Source organism: Strongylocentrotus purpuratus, unplaced genomic scaffold (assembly GCF_000002235.5).
Source record: "Strongylocentrotus purpuratus isolate Spur 01 unplaced genomic scaffold, Spur_5.0 spur5_scaffold_16, whole genome shotgun sequence".
In the NCBI taxonomy this organism is placed as follows: domain Eukaryota; kingdom Metazoa; phylum Echinodermata; class Echinoidea; order Camarodonta; family Strongylocentrotidae; genus Strongylocentrotus; species Strongylocentrotus purpuratus.
The window spans coordinates 30,538,297-30,563,269 of record NW_022145601.1 but is presented as its reverse complement, the minus strand read 5'-3'; the positions used below and the strand labels follow the sequence as shown (position 1 = coordinate 30,563,269).

At 36.8% G+C, this 24,973-nt stretch overlaps 2 protein-coding genes across 2 annotated transcripts; both read right to left on the bottom strand.

The window, feature by feature from the left end:
• Window positions 1-1,375: 1,375 nt before the first annotated feature.
• Window positions 1,376-15,446, bottom strand: LOC579155 (E3 ubiquitin-protein ligase mind-bomb). The gene is made up of 12 exons (XM_030987263.1): window positions 15,240-15,446; window positions 14,840-14,988; window positions 8,884-9,043; window positions 8,236-8,390; window positions 7,667-7,793; window positions 6,975-7,184; window positions 6,316-6,494; window positions 5,484-5,602; window positions 3,990-4,179; window positions 3,342-3,462; window positions 2,473-2,592; window positions 1,376-1,998 (listed from the first exon to the last, which is right to left on the bottom strand). The coding sequence occupies exons 1-12, from the start codon at window positions 15,441-15,443 to the stop codon at window positions 1,591-1,593; spliced, it is 2,142 nt and encodes a 713-aa protein (XP_030843123.1). The 5' UTR covers window positions 15,444-15,446; the 3' UTR covers window positions 1,376-1,590.
• On the bottom strand, window positions 15,443-23,029 carry LOC115924738 (E3 ubiquitin-protein ligase MIB2-like). Its single transcript, XM_030987521.1, has 5 exons — window positions 22,926-23,029; window positions 21,827-21,934; window positions 18,969-19,073; window positions 16,260-16,412; window positions 15,443-15,448 (listed from the first exon to the last, which is right to left on the bottom strand). Exons 1-5 carry the CDS (start codon window positions 22,932-22,934, stop codon window positions 15,443-15,445), a joined length of 381 nt encoding a protein of 126 aa, XP_030843381.1. The 5' UTR covers window positions 22,935-23,029.
• Between the last annotated feature and the right edge of the window lie 1,944 nt (window positions 23,030-24,973).

Below are 24,973 nucleotides of genomic sequence, written 5' to 3'. Positions count from 1 at the left end.
CAAAGGCAATATGCTATCAGAAAGAGTATGTTTGTCACATTATAAACCTTGCTGATACAAATGTTTTAGTTACTAAATAAGAATAAGGTAATTAGAGATTCCGAAATCAACAGAGAGATATTGTCATATAAAAAACTAGATAGACATATGTTACAGCCTCTTAACAAATGGAAAAGTACATACAAAACTATTTGCAGTGTGTACATTTTGAAACAATATAAATAAATATGAGAATATTCAAAAACTCTTAGATCAAACCGAACCATGGAAGTAAAGCATATATTTTATATCATACATAATACAATTCTGATATATTATGTTATTCATTATTTATCTGAAAGTGTTGTACTGTTTCATAATAGGGTATGGTAAGTTTTACATCAAACATAGGTACTTTCAACCGACATATAAGCGAACTCTATCAGAAGTTTATTACATGTAATGCATACAAGAACAGGTGGATAGCAGGCTCTGAGTAATATAAAAATTACTTGATTCTAGCAATATTAGAATGGAAATACCATGTTATAAACAAATGGGTGAACTGGAAATTGACAGTAATTAACTTTAGTAACATGTAAAACATCATGCAATTAATAGATGTGGTCTAGTTCAGTGCCTAAAAAAAAAAACTAATCTCGGACCAATCACAAGAGTTCATATTTTCAGACATGATATCATACAACTCTAACGCCAATGCACCTATTGATCGAGGACAATTAATAATGCTGCTTTTTATAATGATTGTCAAATTACTGTCTCTGTTTTTAAGTTTGAAACGTGGTGATATTTTGTGTATAATGTTGAATTGATGACATCAAAAGGAAGGAATGAAAGCTATGAGTTGTTTACCGAGTAGGTATAAAAATACTTAAAATTCTATAATAAAAACCATACAGAAACTTTAATGGCTAAAGGCAAAGCTATCGAATCACTCTTGACAATACAAATCTCATGGCACAGCGTCCATCACGAATTGTGAAATAGGAGGCACCCGCTCATCTGTCCATTACCTTTGTTTAAGTTTATTTCGAATCTATTTCAAAACCCGTGGTGAAAAGCTGTGAGAAATACTAACACAATGGAGCGATCTTTACTGGTAGTACTTGATTAATATTTCACGTATGCAGAAAAATTATCCACAGAAGTCTCGGTTGGTAATAGGTAGTACTTTGTTGACTAGAATCAAATGAAATTCTAATGGTTAATTCTCACAACTCTGGAAAAAGGGAGTACTATCAATTGCGTGGCCGATATAATTCTTGTTTATGATAACAAAAATATATATATATTGTGGAGAATTATTAATTTCACAATGCAACTAAAGTGATCAAGTATGCATTCTATGTATGGTAGTAAATTGACGAAATAATATAAGCCTCGATCGGTTATGACTCCGCAAAACTGCTGTATTTCTTCTTTATGGAAACGTAAAGTGCAATGATATGCTTCACATTTCTGTATCTTATTACACATAGTTCAGTAAGAACGCACAGGTAAATTGATGGCGCAGTTGTCACTCATTTACAAGTGAATACCACGGCAGTTTAAAAGGGACATATCTGAACGAGCCTTACGGGTAAAAGTTGTTCACATCAGCCCACTGAACTGCTGCATCATCGATTCCGCTGACGGACGTTTAGATGGCTCTTTCTGAAAGCATGGCTTCACGATCTTCTTAATGTTTGGTTTGAGTTTCTCCACACTGGCTGGCACGACATCAGCGCCCATGAACTTACGGAGTAGAGCCATTTGAGTGATGGTCCTGGGCCAGATGTGTTTTCCCGAGAAAAACTCAAGGAACGTACAGGCTAAGGCCCAGACATCGAATGCCGATGTGGCGGACATGTTACCATCTACAGATATGCAGCATTCAGGTGGCATGTACATGAATGTACCTCTGGCAGGCACGTTGGTTGCAAGTGACATAGTTGACCTCGTCTTGATGTGCGCAAGACCAAGGTCACACAAATATGGCTTCTTCGTCTTTGATTCAACCTGAGCGTACAGGACGGGGGACAAACAGATCAATTTGGTGATGCTTGTAAAAAGAATATTCACATAGATGAATATGCCGCAATGTTGTATCCATCACCGAAACAACTTTTTATGATGTTGGTATTTACAATTTGTGTCTAAAAAATGCCAGCTTTCAAATATATTTTTATTCACATCCTCCATGAATCAAACAAAATTTGACATAACGTTTTAGAATAAAAATGGTAACATATTAAAATGAAATGGGTGATAATAATGCCCTCCTGGCTCTCAACAATTTACGTTCTTGCCCAGACGGGATGTATCATGGGATAAAAGACAGAGTAAGGGAGACTAGACGGAGAGAGATAAAATGATAGAGGCTTACATTAAGAGAGAGAGGGAGAGAGAGAGAGAAATGGAGGCAAGGGTCTAAGGAAGTGAGGAAGACAATGTGACCTAGAGATAGAGAGGTGATGAAAATATGAAACTTACGATTATATTCTGTGGTTTGATGTCGAGATGGAGTATCTTACAGTGGTGGAGAAAGGTGACAGCTGACAGAAGATCCCTAGATAATTGTACCTTCTGCATGAATTCATAAGGATTACCATCCTGCAACAAGATTTCATAGAAGGGTTGGAGGGTAATTAAAGATTATAGAATTATATAAATGTGCAAAGGGATAACTTTCCAGAGAAAATCATTTAAGGGCAAGTACCCATAAGACAATAATACCTCTGAATTACTCTATCCCTAGTCAACTACCTCTACGGAAAATTTTCCATATTACCCTCATACATCGTCAATCATCATTAATATCATCATCCTGTGATCCCCTCTATGGGGGGGGGGTAGGTCTCCTTATTGGCGCTATCCATCTCGTCCTGTCTGTAGCCATGTCCTAGTCAATTTTCTTTCAAGCTTCCTTAATACAATCTTTCCACCACTTCCTGGTTCTTCTTGTCTTTTTCCTTTCTCTCGCTGCCCATCTAATCAGTTCATCTTCATCTTTCCTCTTCAGACACGTATCCAGTCGGCTCCCACTAATCTTGTTCCTCAGACAAGTAGGGGGGTAATTAACAGGTGCTTGTCCAGGATAATTGTCCTAGTAGGGCGATTGACTGAGGGTTTGGTGGGTAGCTGTCCATGGGTAAATGTCCTTGGAATGAGTTCTTGTAGAATTGATTCATAATATTTCCGTCATAAAAATTGGTATTTGTATGACTGAAAGAAAACATCATATTGCTAAATAAATCTGCCTATGTAGAGATTGTTTGACACTACAGAATTGATAATGTCATGCAGTAACACTCATCGGTATGGTCATCATTTTAATGTGGTCTAATATATTTTGTTCATACCTGAAAGATGACTGTACTGAGATTACTCCCATCGATGAGCTGCATGACGATCATAGCATTTCCAGGGGAACGTTGGTGGCCAACCGCCATCAGCTGAACAATGTTTGGATGGAGGGCACGCCTGCATAGACAAAATAAGAGTCCCCAAAATGCTTTTGAAATTCTCCTTTTCACTTTTTCCAACCCCTTAACACTTAAAAATTAACAGTACCTCTTTAGGAAAACAATTCACATCAAGACAACTAAAGAACGATTCCATGTGCGATTCCATTTGCCATGAAAATACTAACAAAATTGTATTTGCTGGTAACGTTATAAATATGCATTACTTTTGAAGTGAAACCCTACAAATTGTTATCATTTAGTTTGTTGAAATCTTAGTCTAAGTTTGTACAGATTATTCAAACTAAAGTGATATAATCTATTTCCACCTCTTCAAAAGGTATGTCAATAATGGGTCTATTTCTAATGACATGCTCTATTTGCCAAGATTCATGGTTATTATAATTTATCTTTCCTTTTGGGTCGAGGTCTGAGGGAAAGGGAATGAAATTCTCTCTCTTTTCATCTGTGTTATCAAGGGAATTCATGTTTCATGATTGGGAAGTGATATAATATGAGGTTGGTAAAGAAGATGGAATAGCGTACTTGTGGACTGCAACCTCCTGCTCAACTTCAGAATCTTGACTACCCTCCCTGATAAGGAGCTTGACGGCAACAGGTGTACCTCTCCATTGGCCCTTCCAAACCTCACCAAAGCCACCTCTTCCGATAATTTCTTTCAACTTCACCTCATTCTTAGGATCCTTTATGATGTGGACTCCACAGAAAGAATCATCTAAGACAAAAATACAATCAAAAGATGCATCAGAATTAGCAAAGCTTACATACACTAATACCATTGGTTTTAGTATAACTAAATGCTTTTGAGCTCACCTTCAAAATATATTGTGTGGTAATATTTCGAACTTTTAACATTATCTTTAACAAATGTTAAACAATATTTATTTGCAGGTAGCAGAAACGCAATCTTGATCTAACAGTGTTTAGAATGAAAAAAAGGTACTTAAATGAACTAATAATTGACCAAGCTAATTTCTCATGCGCATAAAGATAGGGGAATTGTAGTCATTGAAGTAATTTTCACTAAGAGCTTCCTCTACGAGTGATCATATACGCTATGAAAGATTGTCCACACATGTCCATTCTATATCAATAGTAAGTCACTCCATTTATACAAGGGTAAGGTGCACATGACTCCTTTACAGACTTTCAATACATAAGTTACTCCATAATGACGGGGGCACGTTGCCTAATCTGCAATGGGATAGACTTTAAACAAATGCCCATGCTATACATGTATATGAGTACATTGTAAGTCAATCCATTGCAAAACAGGGATAACTTCATTGATCTCCATGAGAGATTTTACACACATGTCGATACTACATGTACATAAGAGCAAGTAATTTCTCCATGAAAAGGATAAGGTACAGTGTTAAGGGGGACATTTCGCACACTCTAACACAAGTAGTTTCATCATTTAGATACATTACGCACAATGTCCATACTACATAGGAAGGAATAAGTCACTCCATTTCGACGAGGGTAATTAGCTGTGTAATTCCATTGAAGAGACTTTGCACACATTTCCATTCGGTATAAGAGAAAGTCCCTTCATTATGACAGGTACATGGTAACGTGCAGAGGGCATGTAATCCCACCGCTGCCACCATGCCGTGACTAAATAACAACGAAACGACTGATGACACGAAGTTTGGGTTAACAGTGACTTTCAACTAAAATGGTACGGTAACAATCCACTTGACATTCACAAGACACCTCTATTTAATGGTTTACTCCATCAAGAGGCTTTACAAACGCATTCATTCTGAGAGGATTGAAGGTGTTTGTATGATCATTTAATGATTATTTAATGATATATTGTGTGAAGGGCTTAAAATCACTGCTATAATTGTGCAACAAGGTGCGTCGTATTAAATTTTGTTCTGTTTGTTGTTATTTAATTTCCTCTTTCATTAATCAACATGAAGCTTCCTTTTAAATTGACGCCAGGCCAAATTTTCATGAGATAAAGCAGCAAAGATGAAAATAAAGACCATATTTCTACATTCAATGAACCTGAAAGTGAGCCCCTTGGTGATTCCGAAGGATCATTACGATCATGTTGGTCTGCATTACTCCCTCGACCTCCGTCATTAGCTTGTACGTGAACTAAGCTGCTGTCATCAAGCTCCTCTCTGAAACGAAACAACATACACCAATTGAAAAGTCATTGTGAATTCTGGTAATGGTAGCAAAGGAACTTTCACAAAATCATACAAAACCTTGACTGGATCTTAACAAAAAGGGAAATTAAGGAAATCTGTGAGACTATTATGAATAATGGGCAACAAAGAATAGGGAAATAGAGCAAGTAGTGGTGTTTTCCAATAAGTTTTTTTTTCTAACGTCGTTTATGTTTTGCTTGTCGATCAATATATAACATAACCGGAAGGCAAAATCAACCTCAAATTTTTATTAGGATTTTATAAATGTACACTCTCATAACAAACATCACTGACCGTTGTCATCTTACTTGTAATAACTTTTTTTTTAAATAGAAGGCACGCAAGAGGAACCAAGAGAAGAAAGAACAAAAACGAGACATATTGAGAGAAAATGGGGAGGGTAGAGCCTGCTCTGTTTATATCGAAGTTTAATTATAAAGTCAGCTTAATAGTCGTAGAGGGGTTGTCCAATTGAGAGTGTTGTCTTCCATGAATATTCCAAAAGATTCTCCCATTTTTCTTACTAGTCTTTTTCACCTTTCGTCTGATAAACTTTGCCGTAACTTCGGAAGCAAAAGTCTCACAAAGTAAATGACTTTGATCATTCTGATTACGTAAAGCAGACAAATTTATTCTCCTATGCAAGTAGTGGCCTACTTAAAGCTGGTTTATTGCTTCTGTACCTCTTCAGCTTGCGAGCGATGTGCTCCAGGACTTTACGAACGGCAGCCTCTTTCAGATAGTTGAATGGTGTGTGTTTCTTGAGATTAGTCTGACTGATGTCTGCACCCTCTTGTACAAGATAACACATTAGAGCAGTAAGAGGCTTGGTAATTCCATTGTCACGATACTTCTTTCGGAACTGGAAGACACCATAAAAGAAAAGAATAAAATATTTAAAACAGATTCTACGATTTATGTATTCTTTAGCATACAAACTGAAGATTTCTGGATTTTTTTAACATACAAACTGAATAATCAGAAGGGAATTAAAAAAACCAACCATATTATATTAAAACCACAATGAGGTAATCTCTGAATGCATTGAAACGAATGATATTTTAAAAAAATGAAAAGGCCATATTTCTTCATTGTAAATTTGTAAAAATTATAAGGATATTTTCACATCACCAAACATGAACATGATACCAGATTTCCTGGACCACATGTCGCAAACATTACAATATTACAACATTACATATTACATAATCCTAACATGATATATAAAGTCAAAACCAAAGTCTTTTAAATGGCCCTTTAGCTAATTTCTTGCTAATCCATGCGATCATATTCAAAATGATTTGATGGAAAATGAAAAATTCAAGAGGTTGAGAATATTTACTGTTCTCAGATTATCAGTATCAGGAATATCCTGCCCCTGTCGATATTTCATCACCGCGATGTGAAGGCAACTGTCCCCATCACCATCCGATGAGTTGATATCAGCTCCGTGCTTGATCAGGTCTTCGATGATGGCAGTATGACCTTGAGAGACAGCCAGAACCAGCGGCGTTTGATGCTGCTCGTTGTACATGTCAATAGCACAATGCCCCTATGAAGAGTGAGAGAGAGAGAGAAAGAGAGAAGATTAAAAACTACTGGCAGAGGTCAATAATGGAAAAAATATATACACATACATACATGAGGGAAATAGAGATGCAACGATCGGAAGAACAGACGAGACGTACTTAAATCAGAGATCCAGTGGGAGAGCTACAAAGCAACAGGGCCAGTTTGTTGTTTCCAAACTCTGTACAGTATCTTTGAAGCCATGGCTATTCCTTTTCTACAGCACAATTGTGTGAAAATAATAATTTACCACAAATAATTGAATTTCGCTCTAAGACATATTACTTTAATTTATGGCTTTTCGGATAACACATTTCACCACTTCGAGCACAAACATTCAACACAACTTATGATAATGGGTGTATCAATTGAGATTCTCATATTAAAGAGAAATGCAAATCAAATAAGAATCTGCTTGAGTGCATCAACTACAAAAAAGTGAAGGTTTAAAAGGATGGGAATTACCTCAGTGATAAGTATTTCTGAGATATTACGATGGTTATTAAGAACTGCCAGGTGAAGAGCCGCGTAGCCATCATTCTTCCGGATGTCAACTAGAGATTGTTGTTTCTTGATTAAAAGACGAGTAGCACTAAACAAACAAATAAAACAGATTTAAGGTTCTAAATTACAATACAAAAAGTCTTAGTATATCTGAAATTAGTGTTTCTGGATACGAGATCCATTATATAAAAATATATGTAATGTACAACATATGGGGAAAGAAAATCATATTTATAACCCTATCGCAAGGTAGTCCAACATACATACACAATCTTTTGAACGTACCACTGACAAAAATCTTGAAGCATTTGGATCAGATTAGTCGAATGTCGAAATGTCGAAAATATTATTAAATTCTGCAATTTGTAATTACTCGAAAGTTAAGAAAAATCCACATAAATGAAGATATTAAATGAATTAGCTCAAACAATGTCAATTTTAATATCCTTCATATATATCATTCGTAGAATCTAAATCTTTGTTGTGTTACACTGTGAAGCATAGTTAGAGTCTTAATCTATAAAACTCACTGGGGATTGTCTGTCAGGGCAGCGTGATGTAGCGGATTGTATCCTCTTTTATTTTTCAACTCCAAGACGATGTTTCTAGCATTTATGAGGAGCTCAGTTATCTCCTTCTGTGTTCTCCGGATGGCGTCATGCAAAGGGGTGTCTCCAACATTGTCCTGAAATTATATATGTTTCGTATTTCTTCCAACAATTGGAATTCTAATGCCAGAATGTAATGTACCACTCTAATGTCAAGTAAATAATTAGAGTCCTGCATAACACAAATTCACAGCAAGTATGCGTCTATAAGCATGCATAGATACAGCACAGAGCTTTAGTATCCAACCAACTCAAATTCATTGGGCAGTTTCTTTCCGAAATAACATGAACTCAATATAAATGTGTGGACTTACATCAGACTTCTTCATTCAGAGAGTTGTCTAATTCTTGTTCATAACAAATTTGTTTTGGGATTCTCAATGTGATTTTACATACCTATAACCTTGATAAATCTTTATTTGTTTCTCCAATGTAATCAAAACTGATAAATACACATATGGATTCAGTAGTGTAATACAATTTGGTTGAAATGTTTTGTAGCATTAACAAAAATCCTTATGTTGTCGTGCAGCATCGCGACATAAGTTGAGACAATGAAATATATCTTACTTGTGCATTTGGATTTCCACCTTTTCCAAGGATGAGTCTCACACACTGAGTATGGTTCTTCGACACCCCGATATGAAGAGGACTTCTTCCTCCCTCGACATCCTTAGTGTTGGGGTCGGCCCCGTGGTCTAACAGGTACTTCACAATTCGTTGATTATCTCTACCAAATAAATTCAAATATACAGTAAGACTCAGTAAAAGGACAAACCTGTATTTAAGCCCTTATATCTTGAAAACAAAGTCAAATTGCTGAAATACATAATGGTATGATGATCGATAATATATTCTTTAATTTGATATGGTATTAATTCTAATGCCCTCACTCAACATTAAAAAAGGTGCCCAAATTGTCTTTCCATAATTTTGGAACGAATGACGCTTAGGATTTTCTTTCATCGTGTGTAAGTGCATCCATTTAGGAAACCGTGTGTTGACTAACACTTTCATTAAAAACTTGGACAGAGGCAGACTGAACATGAAGCAGATGGCTCCCCAATACGGCCATAGAAGCCTCTATAATATCTCTCTTGAGATGGACGTGTTTTTCGCGAGCTCCTGAAAAATGCACTTTTCTGCAGCCAAATAATGGACTCAAGGAAACTTTTTATACCAAACTGACGACGAAAGGACAGTGGTGAGATTTGTGTAATTCATTTTTCACAAATTTTTAGACTTTTAAAGATTTTGGCCATTTTATACTGTTATTTTGGTCAATTTTTTAAATATTTATTTTCTTGATTTTTGAACATTAAGCGCAATATAAACACTTTACGCAGAATTCATCTTGGATACAGCGCAAGTGAGCGCAAAGATACAACGCAAGTGTGCGCTAGTGAGTTATCTCAGTATATTACGCACTGATGTTAACGCGGTACTTTTCAGCAAACAGGTGAACAATTATTTTAAATGACGTCACAATGACCATCGTTAACGTAAGAAGTCTCCGTGTGAAGGAACTCAAAGCTGAACTGCAGAAACGTGGTCTAAATAAAAATGGTGTAAAAGAAACTTTGGTTAATAGGCTGCAAAGTGCAATCAATGACAATATCCATCAAGCGAGTAATGACAAAAGAAATCAGGAGACGAATACTGAGCAAGCTGATCTCTATGACCTATTCAATCTAGTTTTGTCGTCAGTTAATGAACTAGCCGACAGGCTTATCCATCTTGAAGCTAAGTTCGATAGTGCTGATCTGGTAAAGGAGAAAACAGATCTCAATGAGATAGTGGGAACTATCTCAAGAGTTGTTTATACCGTCCCGACGAAGAATAAGTTCGATGTCCTTGCGGATAATCATGTCACTGACGCTGAGCCTGCTACTTCGATGTCGACTAGTGACCAGATGAAAGAGTACCGAGATGGGCATCGCCAGCGCCGCTTATCTGAGCTACATGAATCTGTCCTTGAAGGCACAGACGTCGAGCCTCCTACTCCGATGTCGTGGAGCGACCAGATGAAACAGTACCGAGATGGGCACCGCCAGCGCCGCCTGTTGGAGGTACCTGCTGCTGTTTTCGAAGGCACTGACGCAAAGCCTTCGACTTCGATGTCGACGAGCGACCAAACCAAAGAGTTCCGACAAGGGCATCGCCAACGCCGCTTGTCTGAGCTACCAGATGTTGTCATCGAAGGCGACTCGATGATCAAGCACATCGAGGGCCGACTCCTGAGCCGAAAACATAGAGTAGTCTGCCATCCGAACCCAGGGGCAACGGTGGCTGATATCTCCTCTAAGAAGGCTACTGAGGGTGTAAAGGCGAAAGGAGACGTCATTCTACATGTCGGGTCAAATGACTTGTCGAAAGGTAATGGTAGTACATCAACCGCCAATGACATCATAGCATTAGCAGACGTGATTGCAGCGAAAGGCTGTGATGTATGCTTGTCTGGTGTTATACACCGCAGATGGGAATCGGTTCACCAGAGGCGCAGTGTCGATGGGGTTAATGGGCGATTGAGAAGAGCTGCCCGTGAAAGGAGATGGGGTTTCGTTGACAACGACAACATTGGTGACAGGCACCTTGGCAGAGATGGGGTCCACATCAATAAGGCAGGACAAGCTGTTCTTGCCTCTAATCTACGCCACTTTATTGAGCGACCTCGAGGGCCACCTACACCTACTCAGCAAACGTCCTACGCTGAAGTTGTTGGATCTTCAACGCAGGATTTCGAGATGATTGCTCCGAGAGGGAGGCTAAAGTCTGCACCTGCTCTTCCAATGTTTCCACTGACAAAAGCTCAACAGGGGTGGAACGAGCATCTACGTCTCGTCATGGCAACATGCAGTTAAACTCTGTCTCTGGTACTGGCATACTACATCATAATCTTCAGGATCAATCTCATGAACTGAATAAGAGTAACATTAAACAGTTGGAAGGTGGTTCAGTTCCTCCGTTTAGAAACAGGGGCTTAAAATTTGCCCATTTGAATATTCATAGCTTAGTTGCTAAGATTGACGAACTTAGATTACTTCTGAGAAATGCATCATTTGATGTTATTGGTTTAAATGAAACATTTTGCGACTCCATGATTGATGATTCTGAATTGTATATAGATGATTATATTTTATTACGTAGAGACCGTACGAGACATGGTGGTGGTGTGGCTGTATATATATCCAAGAGGTTCAATTATAAAAGAAGGGATGATTTGATTTCTTCTACTTTAGAATGCCTTTGGTTTGAATTGCATTATCCAAATAAGTCTCCCATCCTGGTTGGAGAGTTTTACAGACCTCCAAATTCTCACGTTGATTTCTTTGAAGAATTAGACGGAAATTTGGACTCTGCTCTCTCGGAAGATATGAGCTGTATTATTTTAGGTGATTTCAATTGTGATTGTATGCCACACCAACTTGATCTGAATGCTGAAAAGTTAATGTTTTATACAAATATGTACGGGTTAAGTCAGCTAATTGATACTGCCACAAGAGTTACAAATACCTCTTCTACTTTAATTGATTTGATATTTGTATCAGACAAGGAACTTTACAATGAATGGGGAATATTTGAAACTAGCATAAGTGATCATTATTTGGTGTATACGGTTCGCGATTTTAGTGCAAAGATCCATAACAAATCCGAATACGCAGAATTTCGCTCGTTTAAAAATCTTGACGAGGAGAAATTTTACAGTGAATTGAGAAGTACTCCTTGGCAGGTCATAAAAGATATAGATAATGTTGATGTTGCGTGGGATATGTGGTTGACTCTATTCAATAATATAATCAACAAGCACATACCAGTATGTAAAAAGCGGATAAGAAAAAAGGCATGTCCATGGATATCTGACGAGATTGTTAAGCTTATGACGGAACGTGATAAAGTTCTCAAAGCTGCTAAAGCTAACAAAAGTGATGATCTTTGGGACACCTACAAATATCTAAAGAATACAGTTATTCATCTCATGAGGAAAAGAAAAAGAGAATATAATGCAGACCAGATCTCGCAAAATCATAACAATAGTAAGCAAATGTGGAGATGTTTGAGAAACCTTGTGCCTAAGTCATTACCTATATCTCCCAATAGCATAAATGTTGATGGTGCTAATGTGTCAGACAATGCAAATATTGCTGAAGCTTTTAATGACTTTTTCATTTCTAATGCTACTAAGATTACAAAGGACCTGCGAAGGAATAAGTCTCAACTGAGAGTAGACGAGGACAATAATATTGGTCCAACTCATTCGCAATTTAATTTGAATTTGATTACTGAGGATTTTGTATTGAAACAGATTGATAATCTGAGTATAGATAAAGCAACTGGTGAAGATCACATCAGCTGTAAACTTTTAAAGATGACGAAGAATGTTATCGCAGAGTCTCTTTGTGATATCATTAACAAATCCCTGTCTACAGGAGTTGTTCCACGTGAATGGAAAAAGGCTCGGGTAGTACCAATATTCAAATCTGGAGATATTTCTTCTTTGAATAATTACCGTCCCATTTCGATATTACCTATCGTGAGTAAAATTATAGAAAGGGCCGTCCACCAACAACTCAGTGAATTCTTGGACGTGAATAAATTATTACACCCTAATCAGTCTGGTTTTAGACCTAAACATTCAACAGCTACTGCCCTTGCAAAACTTGTAAATCAATGGTCGTTGAATATTGATAACAAAGAAATTTCTGGAGTTGCCTTCATAGATCTTCGTAAGGCTTTTGATACTGTTGACCATGAGCTACTTCTACATAAACTAGCTTGTATAGGTTGTAGTAGTAGGACTATTTATTGGTTCAAATCATATTTAGGGGATCGACAACAAGTGACCCAATTCAAAGGAGCCAAGTCGCATCCATCAACCATCAAATTAGGTGTGCCACAAGGTTCAATTCTTGGTCCCCTTTTATTTTCAATATATGTTAATAGTCTACCTGAATGTACTCCTGAAGGTATCATAGATATGTATGCTGACGATACGACACTTACCGTCAGTGCAAATGATGCAACTGTGGTGGAAGAAAAATTAACTGTTGCGTTAAACAGAGTCATGGCTTGGATTAAGGAAAATCGTCTTGTTCTTAACACTGAAAAAACTTGTGTCATGTTAATAGGCTCTCCTGCTAATCTCAAGAAAATTGAATCTTTCACCATTTCATTAAACGGCAATTTGATCAAAAGAGTTCAATTCACCAAATGCCTAGGACTTTTGATAGATGAAGAATTGAAATGGTCTAAACAAATCGAAAACGTAAGTAAACTTACCCAGAAAAACATTAGCATGATAAAGAGAGCAAAGAGTTTTTTGCCTCAAAAATCCTTAAAGTTACTTTATAACAGTCTAGTGTTGCCACGATTAGATTACTGCTCTGTTGTATGGTCGAACCGATTTCATTCTCATACAACTAAGCTGCAAAAAATTCAAAAGAGGGCCGCAAGAATAATATTGAACAAGACATATGACACACCGTCGGCTGATTTGTTCACAAGTCTTAAATGGATGACACTAGACAAGCGGTTTGAGTTAAGTCGCGTTATGATGATATATAAATGCGTTCATAACTTAGCACCCTCTTACCTTCAGGTAGGCTTAATCAATCCTAATGATGTACATGAGCATCATACAAGGCAAATAGACAGTGGATGTTTACGTGTGCCTAGATTTCACACTGATTGTTATAAGTGTAGCCCAATTGTTTCTTCCATATTTGAATGGAATAAGCTAGATAATTCGTTGAGAACGGCTTCCTCTGTCAATTCATTTAAGAGATTGTTTAAACAAAGTTGTAATTTGTGAATGGCTCAGCCGTACATACACTACGTGCATGTTCTGTAATATTTACATGTCTTATTCACATAATTGCGACTTAATTAATATTTTCCTATTGACATTACTGCTTACTAGGTTAATGATATATGTTAATTTTGCAAACGAGTATTATTTTTGTAACTGTTCTGTATAAATGTTATAAACGATGTAAATATGTTCATTCAGGGCCCCATGGAAGACCACTACTTGCTGGTGAATGGGCTACCCTGTCAAAAGATCAGAAATAAATAAATAAATAAATAAATAAAAAATTTACCTAGCACACAGGACATCACATGGATCGTTAAAGAGAAATAATATGAAATATTATATAGATTTCATCTTCTTCAAGTAGTGATTATTAATTTAAATGATGACCTATTTGAATGGTAATAACAATATGTTGCTGTATCATTTGCCCGGCGTAGACGTATTGGCATTAATACCGTTCTGTCTGCTGCAATCATATTTGTTTAGTATGATTTCATTTGATTAGATTTGATTTATTCATACATGTATCATTACTTCGTCTCTACCCGACCAACAATGATATGGCGCTCAAGCATTACATGAATCTTTTCCTACCGGCTAACTGTTTATTTCACCTGGATGAAGAGTGGCAAACATATATTAGTGTTTTGTCGAAGGACATTAGTGCTGTGACAGGGAAGATGATGATGATACAAAATTGACTGGTGAACTCACTGAAGGACAGCATTTGCTAGGGCAGTGTCACCCTCGTCATCTCTGACATTGAGTTTGGCTCCATTCTTGATAAGTAACTCGACTATCTGAAGATGACCTTGATAAGCAGCTAGATGAAGGGGTGTGTTTTCCTTGACATCCACATTTACCTATGCAAAGAGTGGAATCAAACATATGACAGTGGATAGAAATAAAGAGAAGGAAAGGGGTGATTTAGGGGGGATCTGTAGAAGAACCAAACTATCCATGTACGGTAGTCCTACAACAATGATAATCAGTAAGAAATAATCTGCCTTTCGATGTAAATTCAATGTATACTTTGATATGACGTTGCACATTGCGAATGATAAATCATATACCATGAAGTACTTTTTACGATACAAAATATAAAATTATTTACAAATCCTTTGTTCTTTTTGAGGGCTTCAGCGACATGTTTCACATCGCCTTCCATAACAGCCTTGAAGAACTCATTGGCACTCTGAGCTGTTACTTCTTCATCCTTAGCTGCTCCTTCGGTTGCAGCAGCAGTTACTATCTCTCGAATATCATCTGAGTCAAGGAGCCCAAGCGGATCGAGCAGCCGCGTCAGCAAATGCGCCATCACTTCTGCAAGACAATTACAACAGAAATTTCATCGGTCATTAGATGATGCCCTATTTTGACTCTCGAACTTTGCTCTATTTCTAAACCTGCAACATGCTATAGACCTACCTACGAAGTATCAACGACAGCATAGCATAGACCTTCAAGAAGACAGCCTAAAGATAAGTTTTGTGTACGTCACCCATTGAGTTGTTCCGAACGTCAAAATGACACACTAATTCGAACATGATTTTTATCTAGGCAATTAACCGGGCTAATGAAATTGCCCGTAAATTGATTTTTTTTTTTAAAGGTTTTTGATATTATGTTCAACAAAAACTATTTCTGATTCAGCATACATGACATACCTGTAGGTTGAATACCAGACAAAAGGCTCTTTTCATCTCTATCCTGCCAATTTCATCCCTACTTATCCATTTTTTATTATTTGTAGTACGCCATTTTCTATATCAAATGTAACATATAACATATAAATTCAGATAAATACTCTTGAGGAGATAAAGACAACGAACAGGCCTACTGAAATGGATGGTGAAAACTTATAATCATCATCTTTTTAGGAATGCTACGCCCATAAGTATTTTGATTTTAATGGACATTCTAAAATATATGTGAATTATAAAACACATTTACAAACAATTTTTTAAGCTGGAGTTAAAATAAAACAAAATAAACACATAATTTGCTACAAATTGATCTAGGCAGGAAATATTACTTTATAATAAAGTGATACATGAAGGTAAACATATACGTTTAGAGCAAAAATAACTTGTATTACCACTAAATTACATTTTACTTTACTGTTAGTACCTGCTCTGATGTCCTGCTCAAAGATGCCCTCTGACCCCGTCCCCTGTTCTACCAGGCTTAGTGCTTCCGGGTTAAAGGTCCAGAATGCTCCACCCACATTGACCTTGACATCACCATCTGCATCGATGTTAAGGACACGCCCTTCCTCACCAAGAGCCTGGATACGAGTCAATTAAAATTTAATTGTGCTTGCTTTTATCAGTTCTATTTAAAAAAATAAAAATTCATAGGCAGCATACGAGTACCAAGTCAAAGAATTTATTCCCAAAATATGATGAACATATGCAAAATTCGAAAACACCAGTGCAATGTTTCTTTAAAAAAAAAATGATGAGATAATAAAACAATGTCGCTTATAAATAAAGGAAAACCCCCATATGTATTAAATTTAAGTGACTCAGAATGGTCGGATGTGCTAAAAACCGGATTATAAATAGTAATTTACCTATAATTATGTATTCCATACAAGATAAAGATCAATATGATAAACGTCATTTTAAAAAAGAATGCTTCCGGAAACTACATAGTAATGCACATACTTGATTTACATATGATTACGTAATCAAAGACATAAAGGATTTTTCAGGACTTCATCTTTATATCTCTAGCTCTTGTTCAGTATGAAATAGGTATAGTCCAGTAGACGGTACCATAGACCATGTACATGTCCTGGAAAAGTTGATAAGTACAAGGTTTTTTTGTTGATTCGTGTTCTAGATGGGTATTGAAGTAATTTCAGCTTGGTTGCCAGCTTGGCAACCTTCGGCAACTTTTTTAATAGCCATAATTAGCATAATCATCTAATTAGCATGTGTGCAATATGTAATAATGTTGCTAATCTCAATCCAGGAAGCCTGAAAACATGGATAATACGGATTTTCAAGAGTTCTGTATGATGACAAGGAATTCATTTATGACACCAATTTTTATTTTTATGTAAATAGTCTTAAATATCATAATGAGCATATTATGTACACGGACTCCATTGTCATTGTTTATCTATAAAGCCTAAAAATGGTGCAATGCAACATTGTTAATCACTTTTGAAACACTAATTATTAATTCATGAGAAGATATTTCATGTATAGATGTAGTATAATTAGCCCAATTAGCAAATATGCGCAATATGTAATAATGTTGCTAAATAACTCTCAATCCAGGAAGTCTGAAAACATGGATAATATGACTTTTCCGGGAATTCTGCCACCAGCTTGAGCAACGTCGGGCTTGTCCTCTCAATGGTTCTGGCTTTGGTAAACATAGACAGATCATAGTTCGCACTGTTGTATTCAACATCCCTGGCCTATGTACGTACCTGTCTCACCACAACATCAATTTCATCATTATCATCTGCTTTAACCATCTTCAGTGTTTTTTCGACAGTCTCTCTAAATCCAATGATTGAAGCCCAACCATCAATGCGTATGGTGACCCCGTCATTTCCTAGACATTTCAAGAGGTTCAACAACATTGCCTTAAGACCAAGATAACCACCACATTGGACATACAATTTGTGAAGCTAAGTAGAGTCCCAAATAATTGATATTCTACATATATGCTAATTAGGCATTAGTACAATAATTACATATTAAGCCAATTGCATTACTTAAAAATAAAAACTGGTGTCACAACTGAATCCCTCGTCATGGAAAACCCCGGAAAAGTCATATCATCCATGTTTTTAGTCTTCCTGTATTAAGATTAGCAACATTATGGCACATACAGTGTATATGCTAATTAGGCTAATTATACGACATCTACATGGAATATCTTCTAATGAATTAATGTGTAGTCTTTCAAAAGTGATTTACAATGTTGCATTGCACCATTTTTGGGCTTTATAGATAAACAATGACAATAAAATCCATACATGTATATCGTACATAATGCTAATTAGCTCATCATGCTATTTAAGACAATTGCATTACTCCAAATTAAATATTGGTGTCATAAATGAATTCCTTGTCATGGAAAATCCTTGACAAATCACACTGTCTATGTTTCCAGGCTTCCTGGATTAAGATTAACAACATTATTACATACTGCATATTATATGCTAATTATGCTAATTATAATACATATACATGGAATATCTCCTCATGAATAATGATTAATCTTTTAAAAGTGATTTACAATGTTACATTGTACCATTTTTAGGCTTTATAGATAAACAATGACAATGAAGTCCATATCTTGTACATATGCTAATTATGCTATTTAAGACTATTGTATTACTTAGAAATAAAAATTGGTGTCATAAATGAATTCCTTGTCACAGAGAACTCTTAAAAAGTCGTAATATCCATGTTTTCAGGCTTCCTGGATTGAGATTAGCAACATTATTACATATTGCACATATGGTAATTAGATGATTATGCTAATTAGGCTATAAAAAAGTTCCTCAAGGTTGCCAAGCTGGCAACCAAGCTGAATTTACTTCAATACCCATCTAGAACATGAATCAACAAAAAACCTTGTACTTATCAACTTTTCCAGGTCTGAACAATTTCTACAGGACTAGTACTTCCAATGTTAGGCACAGGGTTTTAAAGTAACAGCAAACCATCTGAAGCTTAGTGGTTTCTTAAAGCTACCTGAGTACAAATTAGAGACATTTACCAAGGAAGTTCTTTTTTTTTTTATTTACTGTGCACATTACAATTGTTCATTACTTAATAATGAACAATTATTTATTTGTACAGTAATATCTGACCTTTGACATTTTACTGTTCCATCCCCCATGTCCTTTCTGCAGCTCTTTCACGACAGCCTGGTCAGACATTACACGCACTCTGGCCCCGGTGTTGAACGATGGCAGCTTCAAGAAGAACATATTGATTTTTTTTTTAAAACTAAATTAAAATGACAATAATACTTCTACTGCTGCTGATGCTACTACTATTATTAAGGTAGTGTATACTAATAATAATACTATACCAACTTCTACTACTACTTCAATGACTAAGCTACAGTATACTACGACTACTACTATACTGCTGCGACTAAGCTACTGTATACTACTACTACTACGATGACGACGACGAAGCTACTGTATACTACTACTACTACTTCTTCTACTACTACTTTTATGTTTGCGCCTACAGAGTTTGTCTGGTATGTAGCTTACTTGTACCTCCTGATGTGGATGTATGAAAAATCTTGTGTAGCTTCTAATCAACAAGTTATAACTTTTGTGACCCTATTAGTATAGTTCATGGTAAAAATTAATTCATACTCTGTCTAATGATACCGCATTCATAACTCTTCTTTCACGGATGACTGATCAGTAGTCTTTAAACAAAAGTACATGTGGTGTGTATTGTCAAAATCCTCTTGTACTAAGTGTGACCAATGAGGCAATGAAAGTGGGTCAAAAGCCTTATTAAACGCGCGTGTTCTTTTAGTATGAAAACAATTGCTTACTTATTGACATTATCATTTTCTAATTAGGAGTAACAAAGTTGGGTATACTTTTTTTTGATACGCACGGTTTAGTCTTATTTTTGAAAGACACACTTTCTGGCAGTTGGTGCAAAAAAGTTTTGATTGCCGTGATGGTGCTGACCTAAGCATTTCATGTCTGCCTTTTTCTTCCTTCCATTTTTCCACTCTCTTCCTCTCGTTCCTTTGTACACCCATCTTTAAAAGGCAAGTCCACTCCAAAAATAACTTACTTACAATAGAAGCAGAAAAAAGGTTTGAGCAAAATCGGATAACCAATAAGAAATTTTTGAAAAAGTGCGTAAAACCATGGAAAAATGGAAATCCCTACACCAATTGCCAATTCAATTTGTGACGTCATGTCCTCGGTATTTATCAATTGCTTTATATATTTCAATCCCATTAATTTCCCTTTTTATCCCCAAGAACTTGATTTCCCCATGCCTTTGCCCAGGCTATTGCATCATATTGCGTGCATGACATTTCACAAAATCTTTTATGAACTTTTGTTCGTTCGTTCGTACAAAGAATATCAGGGAGTACATCATCTAGATAGGGAGATCCTTATTTAGCAAACTGATTGACTCATCATCGAGCTTTCGAAATTCAGAAGCACCATGAGGGGATTTGTAGATAGGACAATTATCGATGACATGATCCATAGTTTGGATATCTCCACAGGCACAGTTTGGTGATGATTCAGCTCCAATTTTATGCAGGAAATATTGTGAACGGCCAACTCCAGTACTGATGCGGTTGAGGTTGACCAGGCTTTTCTTGATAGGTCGCTGCCAGTTGGTTTTGCACAGGACTTTGGGATGAACTCCTTCAAGTTGGTATCCAAGTGGGTAAGGTGGAGGGTGTCAACTCAAGCAGCGGCTCAGCAGCCTGTGTTACAAAGTGTCCCCTAGTGAGACGCTGTCCTTCAAATGCAGATGGCGCAGGAACAAGGCACTTATCTCTGTCATGCTTTTGGGCAAGCTTAGTGTATCGCGCATCTCGTCTGAACTGAGCTGGTGGTATGCCAGCCCGTATTGAAGAATTGATACTATTTGAATTGAACTCATAATTATTGATTTTAGATATAGTTTATCAAAATTCACATTTATTCATGATTTAACTGAAAAAAATCAATATCTATATTAGTGCATCCGCACAAAAACATATTACTATCAATCTAACTTGGATGCTGGTGTGAAGAAAAAAGATTCTTAGAGGGAAAATAGGAACTTTATATTATCATTATAAGAAAACAATTAGTGGATAGTGAGACAATGACATCACAAACTCATGAGTTGCCAATTTGTCTTGTGAATTTTAAAGTTGTTCATGTCATGAAAAATTCATAACTTTCTTATTAGTTATCAGATTTCGCTCAAACTTTTGTTGATTGGTTTGTCTGATTTTCCTGCTTCTTTTGAAAGTAAGTTATTTTTGGAATGTATTTGCCCTTTGATAAGTACATGTCATCATTTTTTCCGATTTCTGTCAGGGCATTCCAGATATCGCTTTTGCTGGTATACTTGAACCATAAGAATGATCACCCAACATGCCTGGTGTCTCTAGCTAGCACCCCATTGAGAATATTTGGGGGGATTGAGCCATCTTCATACGGCTAACATGTCCGAGCCATCTAAGGCAAGGATGGAAACAAACTTGGAATACCTGCTTGCTAGAAGACATCTTTGTTTGGGACATGGTCCTGCCATTTGATGCACAGCTCTCGTCAAAGGCAGCGTACATGTCCATGACGGACTGCCAAACAGTACTGAACATACAGGCCTGGGATATTTTCATCTCTGTGTTTATGGTCAGCATAATGTTCTCACACGCCTTTTTTGAGAGTTAGCCATCACTCCAGTTGCCTTACCAAGGCGTACATTAAGTTCGCCATCGAGGGACAGGTTTTGAGTGATGGTGGAGCCAAGACAGGTGAATTTCTCCATCACTCCTAGATTGCAGTCTACTACTGCTACTAGTACTACTACTATTATTACTACTACTACTACTATTACTACTTCTAGTAGTAGTATTGTATGTATAATAACGCAATCAAATATTTCCTATTAACGGGAATGAACTATTTTCAGGTTTTCAGGTACCAGGGCTAAAGAACACATGTGTTAATACCTTAGTGACCGCAACAGGGTTAAAAATCAGTGTTTTTCCATCTGGGTACTTGATCCTGACGTCACCGTTTCCCGTGAGACTCGCCATCCGGCCAACTTTTCCTATGAACTAGGAAAACAAGGAGAGAATGAGAGGGAGAGCGAGAGCACATAATGGCCTGATTTGTAAGTGTAGACTCGCGTGATAAAGGTACGGTGTCAAAGAAAATCAATTGTATAAAGAACATTATTTGTTTAATTGTAGCCAGAAAGGCATTTACTTCAACATAATAGTCAACACCCAATTATGGCTCTGAATCCACGATATCCTTGTTCTAATTAAAGTCAAATGTTGGTTTTCAGTTGTCATCAATATATTTTTATTTACCATGGTTATGGTCATAAACAAATGTATTACGTTAACTGATACGACCTACAGACTCGACACTTCCACGAAGGAGTAAAAATTCCTAAAGAATTATTCTACTTAATTACTTTTTTTCTATTTAATTTAAAAACTTTACAAAACAAAGCAATCATGAATATAATGACGAAAATATCAGGGAACATTTTTTTTAAAGATCCCTGATAATCATCGTTTAGAAAAACTACAATCTGAGAAAGAATGAATGATTGCACTGGTGCAATCAAACTGCACGATGACATTAGAATTTCAAAGCAGCACAAAGGTAAAAAAGAAAGAAGAAGGAGTGGCGGGCCAGGATGAACGAAACAGGGTATAATATAAGTACAAGAGGGAAGAGAGAACTGGATAATTAAAGCAAGAGGATCTAACGATAGAAGCCATAGTAATAATTAAAGGAGCATTGTAAACTTCTTTCCTTTTGTCATTTGCACCGAGGCGCCATAGGCCGATGCAGGACTGCGTAAGGGACTTGCCTGATCTCGGACGGAATTTCGTGAAAACTGATTGCGAAATGGCCAGTTCAAATACTGCGTTACATTACTGGCTAGTGAATTCATTGCCTTCATGGGCATGACTAGAGCAATGAATTACGCAATCGAAAGTGACGCCTCGATCGTGTGCAACCGGCATTAATCTCCTTTTTCAAATGAAATAGCACGTGATATATTATGTTTGTATATAAGAGCAATCATACCTTTTCCATTCCCGACACCCAGCCTCCATGGTTTTTTTGGAGCGGTTGGAGAACATCCTTATCTAACTTCACAACCACTCGGTCACCAATTTCTAATGCGGTAAGTTCACCTGTAACAAAGAAATTATTCTTTAGAAGCCCTCATAATGCTAATCTTGTTTAGTGAAATCCCTGTTATCTTTTATGTTAGTATAAACAATGTTTATTGTCATAATTTAAAAAATCTCCTGTTTTTCAGCTTTATAAATTGCTGAAGTCAATATGTCACAAAAATATCCGTCATCAGTCGAAAAATAAAGTTACGTTTCTAATGCTACTTCATTAAATAATCATTTCCACATACTGTACAACTTTGATCCAGTGCCATACGTCGAATCTTCTTCTGTTTTTGTCATGCAAACAGCCAAACAATGCCAATCATTGCGGTCTGACTTTCCTACGAGCGCGATGGTTTCGTGTGCAGTACCATTACTATAGTAACAGAAAATCGAGAAACTCCTTGTTTCGAGGCTTTTAATGTTTTTCCTGAGCGCGCGTGGATAAACTGGCCGTGTGCACGGAAAGGAAATTACTTGTTAACTCATGGCACTAATGCAAGCACCAATGAGAAATGTTTAAACCGCAAAACTTAATTTGTGGAGACTAGTAACACAATTTTAAAAAGATAACATATTTTTCTGGCTATCTGTTTTTTTTTTTAGACACTAACGACGGTGAATATTTAACTTTAACAATAAAGATTCCCAGGCACTCACAAACTTATGTAATTTTCACAGATAACTTACCAAATTTTGGGAGATGGTCCTTGTAGTAAGCGAGCCCGGATGTTGCCTTGAGGCACTTGATGTCGACTTTCCCATCATGACCCACGCGGTATTCATAGGCGCCCCCAGCATCCCAACGAACTGCTATGGCACTGCGCTGGATGTTGGCCCAATTGGCCTCTCGAATTACGACGCCAGTATGACCTGACCCACCTGTTGCAAGTATTATTTAATCTAACATCAATACAATGCATGTGATGAAGAAGGTATGCTTCGATTACTTGTATACATAAAGCTACGGTCATAAATGTTCGTACGAATCTACCTGTTTTTCCATTGTCTTTCCGAATTTTCATTGTCTGACAATCGTTCGTACGGCGTTATTAGCAGTTCGTAATGGCATTTGTGACCGTGGCTTTAAGTCATTTTAAAAATATGTGCAGACTATTATAGGACTACGTATTACTACTTTTACTCACATATCACTGGTTGTACAGAACGTTTTCAACATGTATTCACTTCATTCAATTCATTATTTCAATAATCTAAAACTGGCAAAAAATTCCAGCATGTGATCCTGTATACGCAACTTTAAAAATCAAAGCATCAGTTAAAGAAGATTAGAGACGATAGCAATGTGATATTGCATGAAAAAAGATTTGCACTCGATCAAACAAGAGCTCTTCGGAAGATGCATACTGTGAGCTTTTGGAATGAGCAAACTGAAAAGAAACTTACCCAATCTTGCTGATAATCACATTAACTGCAGGCTGAAATGGGTTTATAATAATGGGACAATATATGGGAATGTAAAGGGAAGTCCAGATATGAAGCGGTAAACCGCGGCGCTAGTTTTATGATGTTTAAATGAATTGCAACTGGGCGCAACAAAGTTCCTATGCATCTGCAGTGAGCTCTGTGTTATAAGATATAGAAATATGAAGCTCATTACATCTACGTCATCTTAAAACAAAAAACCGCGGTTTACAGCGTCATAACCTGCGGCTAAAGATGCACGAGCTTACCGTCCTGCTGCTGCCACTGCCAGTCTCTTCCTCTGCAAACCTTGGCTCCAGGAAACAATCCCTTTGCTTCAGTCTTCCGACAAGATGCTCTAGGTGGCATCAGCTTTCTATACCAATCAAGCAACCAATCAAAATATAATCTTATACACTTTGAAAAGAATGGAGCATCATACTACTGACAGCATTGGAAGTGTTCGTGTTGTTTCTATATTTTCACAACTTTATTCCATTTCTCAACATTTCAACAAAGAATCATGTT

What these genes read in the sequence shown, in the direction of transcription:
- LOC579155 (XM_030987263.1), bottom strand. Translation starts at nt 15,443, where the DNA reads ATGGCGCATTTGCTGACGCGGCTGCTCGATCCGCTTGGGCTCCTTGAC. An exon ending in CAGAAATACTTATCACTGAG is followed by an intron (nt 7,185 to 7,666) that starts GTAATTCCCATC and finishes CACTCTTCATAG; the next exon opens with GGGCATTGTGCTATTGACAT. An exon ending in TCAAACCACAGAATATAATC is followed by an intron (nt 1,999 to 2,472) that starts GTAAGTTTCATA and finishes CTGTACGCTCAG; the next exon opens with GTTGAATCAAAGACGAAGAA.
- LOC115924738 (XM_030987521.1), bottom strand. An exon ending in ACCCTGTTGCGGTCACTAAG is followed by an intron (nt 19,074 to 21,826) that starts GTATTAACACAT and finishes TTCTTCTTGAAG; the next exon opens with CTGCCATCGTTCAACACCGG. An exon ending in GGAACAGTAAAATGTCAAAG is followed by an intron (nt 16,413 to 18,968) that starts GTCAGATATTAC and finishes ACTCGTATCCAG; the next exon opens with GCTCTTGGTGAGGAAGGGCG.